The sequence below is a fragment of the Saccopteryx leptura genome, chromosome 7 (assembly GCF_036850995.1).
Source record: "Saccopteryx leptura isolate mSacLep1 chromosome 7, mSacLep1_pri_phased_curated, whole genome shotgun sequence".
Taxonomy (NCBI): Eukaryota; Metazoa; Chordata; class Mammalia; order Chiroptera; family Emballonuridae; genus Saccopteryx; species Saccopteryx leptura.
Window position 1 is genome coordinate 99,979,348 of NC_089509.1, and position 12,187 is coordinate 99,991,534.

At 35.8% G+C, this 12,187-nt stretch overlaps 1 protein-coding gene across 2 annotated transcripts in view; it reads right to left on the reverse strand.

Annotated features, from left to right (window-relative positions):
* The window catches only part of ABCA12 (ATP binding cassette subfamily A member 12), a 179,895-nt gene that overhangs the window by 57,536 nt on the left and 110,172 nt on the right, over positions 1-12,187 (reverse strand). For both annotated transcript variants that reach the window (XM_066345995.1, XM_066345994.1), the window contains 4 exons: positions 9,652-9,742; positions 7,245-7,424; positions 6,389-6,704; positions 2,742-2,856 (listed from right to left, as the gene is read on the reverse strand). In XM_066345995.1, coding sequence (XP_066202092.1) covers positions 2,742-2,856; positions 6,389-6,704; positions 7,245-7,424; positions 9,652-9,742 — 702 coding nt within the window. The remainder of the gene's footprint in view (positions 1-2,741; positions 2,857-6,388; positions 6,705-7,244; positions 7,425-9,651; positions 9,743-12,187) is intronic.

The window sequence follows — 12,187 nt, forward strand, 5'->3', positions numbered from 1 at the left end:
AAGATATCATCATCTTTAGAAGTCCTATACTACTAAAATAAGATTGTGAAAGAAAAGGTGGCTATGATATGGAAAAAATTTGATTGGAACTCAAACACTTGAGTTCTAGACAACTCTATTAACTAGCTCCACAGTTTTCATCAAGTCACCTCTCACTTTGTGGGTTCAGCATTTTTATCTTTAAAAGGGAAGAGGTTAGTTTAGAACTGTGGACAGTGGAGGGAGGCTGAGTAGCAGGCACTGGGAATATTCCACTCGCTTCTCACCTGCTTCCATTCATCTCACAAACAGACCATATTCCTTTGAATTTAGGACACCACCGATTTTTAAGATGTGCCATTATTTTATATGCAACCCAGAAAGAATGATCACTGCCAAATGAATTATGACACCCTATCAAATGCATCCCAATTTCAGAGGCTTTAAAATGTGAGGAAAGAAATCATTACCCTGGAACTGATAAAGTACAGACAATTGAATGCCTCCTGTGTTCTAGCAGTGAGAGAGCCACATTCTGGAAATAACAGTGCTGAGTGATGTCTTGATAACACTCAGAAAGTGTAAGGGATTGGGCCCAAGTGAATATGCACTGATCCTCTGATCCTCTGATTCCAAGTTCCCTGATATTTCATTACATGACTTTGACCTCCAAGAGCAGGTGGTTAAAGTTTGAAAGATGCCTGAAGAATGAAGACACAGAGCTACCAAACAGACATTTAGTTCATTGTTAAAAATGTCTTTCATGTCTAAAATTGAGAAAGAACTCTAAATTATGCTTTAGTTTCTAATTTTTGTCCTTTTTTTTTGGTGACATACATAGATGAACTTAGAAAATATCATCTTTAAATATAAATTAATACAGTGTGTATATTTTATATGTATATACATATATATCATGTATATATGTATATATATGTATAGACATACCTATTACTCTATTTCTACCACAAATAATATTTTTAAGGTAGACATTTATTTTGAAGTAGAAAAGAGTCTAGTTTTTATTATAGTTTTCTAGTTTAAAGTTTTCCATTAATCTGTGAAGAGTACCAGGAACACGAAAGGAAAATGTAAGGTAGGAACGTGCAACCAAAAGTATGGTCCAAGGCAGGGATTCAAGTTTCTAAATTGGAATTAAGAAACCATTGTACACAGTCCTGAATACAACGGGGCTCAAATCAGTTGATGAGATATTTAGCGACTTATAATTGAAATTTAAACATACAGCTGTGAGGATAAACCAGAATTCAAATAAAAAAGGTAAGAATTGTAGGAGCAAACTATAGGACAACCTTGGATGCTGAACTAACAAAAATATGAAGTGGTAATTTGTACCTTGTAAGGAGAAATAATCAATTGCCTAGAAGCATTGGCAAAGTAAGTCCGAAAAGTACAAATAGACTAACAGGTTACTCTAAACTCCTTATTTCAGATTCTCAGCCAGGACTTGCAATAATTATTGTGCTCCCTCCAGTTTTAAAATGTTTCTGCTTTCTCTTTGCCCATGGGTGTAAGTATGGATTCATTACGGGATGAGCGGATAAAATAACACACTCTTATTCTAATACAACCCAAATATCACACAATGCTTTTTTCTAAATTCTAAAACGAAGTAAGCTATTTTGAGTTTGGGATAATGATAAGAATATTCTCAAGAAGAGATCATGCTTCACATCCTAGATGCTGTCTTCTATTGTTATATTAGTAACATAATTAGCAGCATAACATAAAATTCTTTGTCTATAAATTTTGTGTTAGTGAGAGATAAAAAGAGATAGTAATTGAAGGAGACAAGTTGTACTGGGAAAAGAGTTTGCTTCTTGAGAGCTGAAACAAGCCATATGTCTGTCGATGTATGTCTATGTCTGTGTCTGTCTATGTCTGTCTATATCTACAGTTGACTCTTCAACAATATGAGTTTGCACTTCATGGGTCCATTTAAATGCACATATTGTTCAATAAATATTCAGCTGGCCCATGGTATCACTGGGTTTCACGTCCCCAGAATCAACCAACCATGGGTCAAAAAGCGTAATTTTGATCTGTGGTTGGGAATCTGAGGTATTGACTATATGCATTAATCTATGACATTTTCTATAAGGAGGTTGGACTTTTGTGGATGTGTTGACTATATACATTAATCTATGACATTTTCTATAAGGAGGTTGGACATTTGTAGATTTTGGTATCTGTGGGGTCCTGGACCAATCCTCTCTGGATACCAAGGGACAACTGAAGATTTTTGGGGAGTCGAAAGTTATATGTGAATTTTCAACTGTGCAGGGGTGAGTACCCCTAATCCCCATGGTATTCAGGGGACAATTGTATATCTATACCTAAATTTATATCGTTATTTGGACTCATTTAGTTACCATGCCAACAATCTTCTTCCTTTAAAATTATTATTGTTATTATATATTTAAACTTCCTCTGTTAGATCTTAAGTCCTATAGGTAACATTCTGGGCAAAACCTACTATTAGGATCATAAATTGTACTTAGATTTTATTCAGAATTACTCATATTATGTTTTTTCAGAAATACTTTTAAAATAACAGCTATGTAATTTTTAGGGAGAACAAAATACTGTCTTATCAGCTGCCTTTATGATGCATAGCACATTTTCTCATCCACAAGAAATGGCTCAGGCTTTCTGAGTTTGTATAGGTATGATGAAAACCAGAGTAATTAATTATGATAAAAAAAAAGTATGGTCATAATAAGAAGAGATTCTCAACATACCTCATGAAGCCGGAGGTCTTTCTCATAAACAAGCTTTTTTACAAATGCAGCTATAAATACAACCCAGGCAACCATGAGCACAATTGGAAGAGAATAAGAGACACTGGTTAGGAAGCTGTAAGAAAAACAAAAACAAACAAACAAAAAGAAAATCCAGTGACCAAAATGAATGTCATACTTGCAGATAGCAATATATAAAGAACATACTCCCTCTTAAACATAAATTATACTGCTTTTCTGAAGTTGAGAATAGTCATTAATATTACTCCTTTATTTATGAAATATGAAGCTGACTTAACAGCAGGCCCATGGCTTTTTTGCGTTAATGCTGCAAGAACAGAAAATAGCTCTGGATTGTTAGATAAAACTGCCTTACTGTTTAAAGTGTGTTTCAGTAGATCTGTCCAGGAAAATAATTATCATATGGATATAATTGCAAGGCTTAAAACCCCTTGTACCTAAACCAAATTCTTGTCTAAAAGGCAGATTTAAAATTAGATGATAATTGGTTTATCTAGCTAAAAGCTATAGCTTCCCAAATTACTGTATTTATCCACTCTTTGGAAGCTCATAGTGATTATTAAACTAAATTTTCCAAAATAAGATAAAATAAAACTCAAAGCGTTCAATTTAAAACAAAGACAAAGAACATGGGTTCCTCAAAATAATGCCTCAGGGGATTCTTCATAAACAGTAGAGAGATGTCTTTTCTGGCGATGTGCTAACTAGAGAGTCACTGAAAGACCCCCTCAGGACCCACGTACATTCCTGAGTCACCTGTCCACAGTACCTGAAAGTTCAAATGCAGTGTTTCTCAATGTTGAACAATCATCAGAATCACTCAAAGGGCTTACTGAAACATCGATTTCTGACCCCCCTCCCCAGTCTGGGGTGAGGCACGGAATCTGCATTTTAAACCATTTCCCAGGAGATATGATGCTTCTGGTCCAGGAACTGTGCTTTGAAAACCGCAGTTTCCTACTGTAGTCACCTTTCTAAGAGCTAAGCGAAGGAGTAGTTTCCAATGAGAGAAACTCTAAATTGATTGGTTTTGCATATTAGGCTCCACTGAAGCTTATACTTGGAAAAAGATAACAAGACCATTTCCTTTTTAATCTATAAGGCTAAGGAATTACTTTAGCCTGACCAGGCAGTGGCGCAGTGGATAGAGTGTTGGCTTGGGATGCAGGGAACTCAGGTTTGAAATTCTGAGGTTCCCGGCTTGAGCGTGGGCTCATCCAGCTTGAGCATGGGCTTATCCAGCTAGAGTGTGAGCACATCGGTTTGAGTGCGGGGTCGCTGACCTGAGTGTGGGATCATAGACATGACTCCATGGTCACTGGCTTGAGCCCAAAGGTTGCTGGCTTGAGCAAGGGGTCACTGGTTTGGCTGGATCCCCCACCCCAGGCAAGGCACTTATGAGAAAGCAATCAATGAACAACTAAGGTGCCACAACATAAAATTGATGCTTCTCATCTCTCTCCCTTCCTATCTCTTCTTGTCTGTCCCTCTCTCTGTCTCTCTCTCTCTCTCTTGTTAAAAAAAAAATCTATAAGGCTAAGGAATCACTTTCAAGTTCCCATGAAAAATATAAGGATTAGTGAAACATAACAGCACCATCATTTCTTCTCATTTCAGCATCCAAAGTGTAACAACATCAGAGATCTGAGGTTTGAGGTTTTTTTTGTGGTGGGGAGATGAGTGAGGATTGGGGCCATATCCAATGTTTTTGGTTCCTAGAAACATGGCATGAGGTAGGCACTTAAAGAATAATTGTTGACGGAATTTTGTCTTGGTCCAGTCTTGATGCTGTTTCTGGCTCTAGCATGAGGAAAAGCCCTCATCCATTAATAACAAATCCCCTGTAATGATTCTGTTAAGCAATTGTGTATTTTAGATTTGTTATAGGATAAAGATAAAAATGCTAGTCTCATAATCTTACTTAATCTTTCTGAATTTTTGTTGTTATTTTTTTCATCTGGAAAGTATGCTTGATAATACCTGTTTCTACTTACCTTATGAGATGCTTGGGAGGAACAAATGAAATAATATATGTAAAATCACTTTGTATGCAACAGAGTTTATCTGTCTATATGTGGCACTGTGATCATTCGCCCATAAAGAATGCAGAGAATAGTTACTTTCAGTCTTAAAAGAAACATCCAGGTAACCAACATCCCAAGTACCAAAATTTACAAGGAAAAAAAAAGTGAGCAGGAAAATAGATGACTATTTTCATTTAATTGAACCTACAGGTCTTTATTATTACTGCAAGTGACCGCAGTTCGCAGCTGGTTCAGGCTGCTAAGTCCTGATACCACCACAATGAGCAGCTCACCTTGACAACCCCCTGACAAAATCCTCGCTTATCTGCCCATATCCCTGCTGAACAAAGGCTACATAACCTCATCTCATCTAGAGCACTTGAAGCAGCCAAGAGGCAGAAGCATCAAGACAAAGAAAAAGGGGGAGAAAACATCCAGAACATCTGAATTGCATATGACCTGCAATAACTGGGCTGAATAACAAGTACAAGTCCTTTACAGTAACATTCAGATTCAGGCTTTTGTGTATGAGAATGAGCTTGAAAAAATTTAGTCCTCCAACTTATTTTTTTTTTACTGTGGTTGAAGTGGAGGAGCCATTCAGTGCTACCTAAGTGGCAGATTTCTTGAACATTCACATTTGATTGTATAAAGGCATGAGCCTTGGCCCTGGCCGGTTTGCTCAGTGGTAGAGCTTCAGCCTGGTGTAAAGATGTCTCAGGTTTGATTCCTGGTCGTGACACACAGGAAAAGTACCCATCTGCTTCTCTACTCTTTACTTCTCTCTCTCTCTCTCTTCTCCTTTCCTCCTGTAGCCATGACTTGTTGGCCCTGGGTGCTGAGGATGGCTCCACAGCCTCTGCCTCAGGTGCTAAAATGGCTCCAATTGCAACAGAGCAAGGGCCCCAGATGGGCAGAGCATCACCCACTGGTGGGCTTGCCAGGTGGATCTTGGTTGGGGCACATGCGGGAGTCTGTCTATGCCTCCCCTCTTCTCAAAAAAATTAAAATAAGCATAAGCCTTATATTTTTTGTTCAATCAGCAAAATCTCTTTAGATAAAAGATTTTTAGCAAATAGATTGATCATACATTACATAGTTTTAGATAACACAATATTTATCTTAGAGAGTTGATCAATGATGTGTTCCATCAAAATTTTCTTTACAATTGACCATGTGTTTATGGATTTTTAATTAAATAGGAGAGTTGGAAGGAATTTTATAATTGCCTTGTTTAACTCCCTCATTTGACTAGTGAAAGGGAGGTCCAGTAGGGAGCAGGTACCATGAAAATCATGCAGACATGCACTCAAGGCTAGAGTCCAATATTCCAAATTCTGGAACCAAAGTCCTTGGAAACTAAGAGTTATGATAAAGAAAACATAGATCGTTTGGTAAGACTGACCCCATAGTCTGGTAACTATATAAGCAGCTATGATAAACTGTGCCCTATGGTATAGACTCTTTCCTAGAAAAACAAGCATTTGGCAAAGGTTTGGTGAAAATTATTCCTTTCACTTGATCCATGTGAATGAATGGACAGAAATGGGTTCTCAAAAACATGGTTGATTATTAGCAAGGCCTGAAAGTGCACAGACTTACTTGTCTTTCATGTAGCAGGGGTAAGGAATTGCTTGGACCTGGACCGCTATTTCTTGGGAGTTCCTTCCTGTCTGCAATTCAATGATTGCTCTTTCAATATTATCCTGTAAGTAAACAAAAGCCCTGCCATAGATCTGGTTGTGTGATGGTGAATTATGTGGCCCAGGGGCCCAAATCTTGGTCCTTATGTTTCTTGTGGTCTGTGAGGTCTTGAGACTCATACGGATGGTATATTTTACGACAGGAGGAAGGGAGACATCTTCAGAGTCATAGCCTCCATGTCGACTTCTGTTAGAAGGAAGCTTAAAAATAACACCTAAAAATAAAATAGCAACAATAGTAGAAAGGTTATTTTATGGTTGACATTTTTCATTGTTTGGAAGGTGACAGTAAGTTTGGGCTCCCAATTTACAGAAAATATGGCTAATTGGGAGTAACAATCTCAGAGATTTAAAGCAGGAGTTTGAGGATATAATCACAAACTAAGTGGCCAGGTTAAATATATCACTCTAATCCATTTACTGAAATAAAACACACACACACACACACACAATTTAAAATAAATAATCTTGACTAATTATAAGAATTGACTCAACTCTACCCTGTAAATATGAAATCCTTTTTGGTCTCAATTTCAACCATACCAACAAAATGACACTTAAGTGGAAGGCCCCTCGGACAATATGGCTGATTGACTACATGAACAGTTCTTGTTTTTAAGGACATCAGAAGGAACAGTGGTCCCCCCATACCCACCCCAGATTACTTTTCTGAGTTCTGGATGAAAGAAGTGAGAGAAGAATTTGGCCAATTTTAGTACAAAGAGAAGCTCAAAGTCTAGTAGAATAGCACTTACTTCCAAAGAGCTCATTGCTTTTGTAGAGTTTTTTAGCTTCTCTCTCCATTTCGTCTACAGTTTTTGCTGCCTGAATACGGTCATATAATACACAGGAGGAAATATTTACTGTCAGGGAAGACAGTGTGTTGAGATGATCAATGAGGTCAATACTGTTCTCTAACTTCAGCCTTAGAATATCTGAAGAAGCAAAGCAAAACAGATAGAAAGCAGGTTATAATGTTGTATGATAATGTTTTTTTTTTCTAGTAGTAATGAGACAAAACAATGATTTTGTAAGCATACACTAAACTAGACTATAAATTATAAAAAGCTGTAAAATTTACTGTAAAAATATCTGGTACTCTACATTTAGAAAAATACATCCAGTTGTGCAAATATTCATTGAGGAGAATGTTCAATTACAAATACAATAAACCCAGGTTCAAAGAACAATACAAGCTAATTTAACAGTATATTCTGCTATAATTTAATTAACCAATGACTAAATGTGAATATTTTAAAAAGTCTACCTGCCTGTAGACTAAAGAAAACTAAAGACTAGAGATAAAAGTTTCGAATAAACAGTAAGGCCTACTTTGTTCAGGGAATGGGAATGTAATAATTTAAACAAAGGAACATTTATGCAGCATGTATAGAACAGATAAACTGTATCATTCAGTAAACTGTGTTAGAGAATCACTTCTTAGGAGACTGAGAAATCTATGCCACATACAACATTCTAATATTGTTTGATTTAAAACTTATGTGGGTTCTCTCTATTTATATCGGAATTAATCTAGCTAAAATGATCAAGACTTTATTTCAGGTAATTACTCTGGAAGAGAGAGAATTTAATTGCTCTTCAATTTCATGATTTCTTATGAGGAAATCAACTGAGACAGAGGGCAAATATGAAATTGCAAGTTAGTAAATCACTTGGCCAATTAAATGTTCACTGACTAGATCATCATGAATACCGAGAAGGCTGTGAATATCATAAATCCCTCCTCATAGAACCCAAACAGGTCTCTTACATTGTCCAATACCAGACAATATTTTACAAAGCGCAACTTCTTAACTGAATTTCTCATTAGGATTTAAAGTGAAATGTTTTGCTTGATACAGATGTTGGTGTGGGAGGGGTAAACTTGTGGTTAAAGAGTGGCCTCCCGTGGTCACTGGAAATCAACACAATACCAAGGATTCTTTAAAACTTCTGGTACAAAGTATCAAGGAAGAGCTATGTGGGTCAGTGATCCCCAAATTCACACTCTATAGCACCTTAGATACTAAGTTAGGTATATGACATATACAATTATACAAACATCAGCTGCTATATTCATTTTAGTCTTATTTTAAATTCTAAAAATCCCATTCTATACCTGAAGTTAGAAATAATAAAACTTACATAAGAACTCTGTAGTATATCCCTGATATTTTGGTTCCTTACCCAATGATAATTTTAGAGAATAAACCCACTAAAATATCTATCTTTAATCAAACTGGGCTGGATATCATAAAGTGCATACAATTATATACATCATACAATACAAATGTAAGCATAATTCCTTCCCAATGGTTTGTAACCTAAAGCACGATGTCTTTGTAGCTCCAAAGAGGAGGAGGGGTATTTGCTCTTCTGCTGCCAAATTCTAAGGCTCTCAATCCCATCTGTGGTTGCATAGCAACAGTAAATCAGACAGACTGAATTAGATGGCTTGCATCCCTTTGGTTGAAGGTGGGGATGTGGCAGAGAGAATGCATAAGTTCAGGCAGTTTCCTTTGATCCTCTTCGGCCTGTTCCTCTTAAACGACCGTGAGAGGAGGATTCGACCTGACTACTGATTTAAGTTTATTTCCTCCTGAGTCTCTGTACTGCTTCTGGTTTGCTTTCGCTAACTCTATAACCTCCTCCAGTTACATTCAGAGTTAGTCAAAGTGATACTGAGGCCAGTGGAGATAAAATGATAAATGTAGCCAGAAACAAACCATTTAATCTTCCTTGATCCTTAAGGACTTGTTTTTCATCAAGCTACCAAAAAATAAAGACTGTCTTCTTACTTTTAGCAACCCACCAACCTACCCGTGAATTTAGGAAACAACCCACCAACCTACCCGTGAATTTAGGAAACAACCCACCAACCCACCTGTGAATTTAGGAAAAGCTGCACTTTTATGTAGCATATATTGCTTTATAATTACTGAAATTAACCACAATCACTGAATATCCAAAGAATCATTACTATTTGCCACTGTACAGCTAACAGGAAAAAGATGGATATATAGCCAAAATTTTATTTCTCTTTAAATAATAAAACTAGCTAGTAACCAAATACAAAAGAAAAGGAAAGAAGATCTCATATGGGGAAATGGTTTTCACATTTCTGACATGACTAGTGAAAAAGTTTTGTGAATACGGACTCACCGAGTTCATCTATCTGTTTCAACAGTTCAACAGCATCAAGTCCCACGGAGAATTTTATAAAAACTTGCACAAACGGATTTCTTAGCGTATTCTAACAAATAATAATGAGGAATCAGTTTTAAAACAAGAAGAAAACATGTTTAATCATCATCTCTCTAATAACACCCACCGTGAAACGAAGTAGCCACCACTAGGAATTATCAGTGCACCATGTTGCAAAGGCTCACATACAAATTCTTGAGAAAGAAAGAGAAGGTTATGTGGCTAGTAATGACCTGAATGTCTGGGCTTTTGCTTATCTATTGACACAAATTGGTCAGCATGCTAACATGGCCAGATAGGATCATAATTCCTAACATTAGGAAGTTATGTTCGACTTAGCAATTATTTTTCCCATAGCTATTATAACATTTGTTTACATGGGATTGACATCACAACTCATCTGTCTGTTCTACTACTTTTAAGTGAACATGAAAAAATAAACTGATAATAAAACTTTAAATTAACCTACTCCATGGAAAGATGGAAAATTTTGAAATAAAGTATAAATGCTTTAAAATATAAAGGCTTTTATAGCTACAGGTATCTTCCAAATTAGGAGCTATAACTTCTATCGCTGTAGAAGTGCTACTAGGTAATACTGAAATCTTACCATGTGCTAGGCACTGTCTAATAGAGTTTCCCTTTATTTTCTCAGTTTCAATAACATCCTGAGTACTATTATTATCCCCAGTTAACAGAAGACACAGCTAGGGCTAACAGAAGTGTGTAAACTCACTTGGAAGGAGACGTGACTTGGGGTGGTGAACACACAATACAGACGATGTATCATAAAATTTTACTCTTGAAACCTATACAATTTTTTTAACCAATGTGACCCCAATAAATTCAATAAAAATTAAAAAAAAAAAACATATAAATTCCTCTAAGGACACATAATAAGGCCCAAGGAAAAAGTTGAAGGAAGAGATTTCATCCTGAATATAGAAAAGTTTATCTATCTTATCTGTAAATTCATGGCCTAGTTTTTATGTGCGTTAGGTTTAAGTTTATTGTCCCTTTATTTTATTTTATCTGTTTACTGTTATTTTTTATTTCCTTTGGAGGACAGTTTAGTACCACTTATTTTGTCTTCTGTTTTGTTATCATGGAGATAAATGATTAAGAACAACATGTATTAATAAAGCATACATATATAATAAAATTAATTCATTAAATTCCAAACTGCTGAGATCTAAGGGTAGCTGGGAACATGCAGAAGGGTGGCTATCACACAGCTATATACCATGACAACCAAGTCCTTTAAAATCTCACTATTTACCAGGAATTAACTTAGGTGTCATGAAAAATCTGATCAGAACACTACTAGTAAGCAAAGCATTGCATTGGTTGCAACTCATTGAACCTTATTTCCATTCCCCCATCACCACTTTTATAATCATTTCTCTGTCTAATACATAATACTATGTTTAAATGCTTTCACACATATAATCCTCATAAGTCTGTGAAGCGCCAATCAATACACCCATTTCAGAGATTCATAAACTTCAGATCAAGTATTTAAAGGTATTGCCTAAGGGTTCACCATGGCAAAACCAGGTCTTGCACTAGAAGTGTGAAACTTCAAATTCCATGCACATTTGCAGAAATAAGGTTTTTCTCAATAATCAAAAATAATGATTTACTTTGGTCTAGAACAGAATAAAGATATTTTCATTAGATGATGGTCTAGACATGGTCATAGAATTTCTTAGTAAATGACTGCACTTTGGAACTATTATGCATGAATCATACCCTTTGTTAATTTGCCGCTTTATCTAACAAAACCTTCTTTAATAAAGTACGATGTGTGGGTTTTTTAATCTAGTTACAGGAAAAAAGTTTCAGAAGAAAAAGAGCAACCTTCCACATATTCCAATAAAGTACTAAGTAGCCTTTGTTATCTGAGATTCACTGAAACAGGCCACTTAAAATGAATATGCTTATAATTAGAACCAAATTTAATAAGCGTGGGGAAGATGTTTGATGAAAAGTTTATTGTACATTAATTAAATATATTAGATATGTTTTAGAAACTCATTATATTACTTGTAACAAATATCAGATTTTAATGGTAACTATGCACTAACTGTCAGTAAAAACAAAGACTGAGTAAGATTGTAGAATTCAAATATTTTATTCTATATTTAACTTCTTGAGTATAGTTATAAAAAAGGGCGATCTTAAAAAATATTTTAGGGCTCCATCAACTTTCCAAAGGGCCTTCCTCAATTTTGTGATAGACAAGTCATTCTCCCTTGAAGCTCTTGTGTTTGTCATCATTCCCGCCAAATTTCTCTTCTACAATTGATAACTGATCTAACTCAGAACACTCAATCTTTAATTATCAGTAGCTCTGTATGTGATTAAAACATTTCCTTTATTTGCATTATCTTCAAAACATCCTGCATCTCTCACAAGAATAGCAAATTACACTTTTCAACCACTATGCACTGTATTTGAGTAGCATTGTCAAATCTTTAGCCTAAACTAGCGT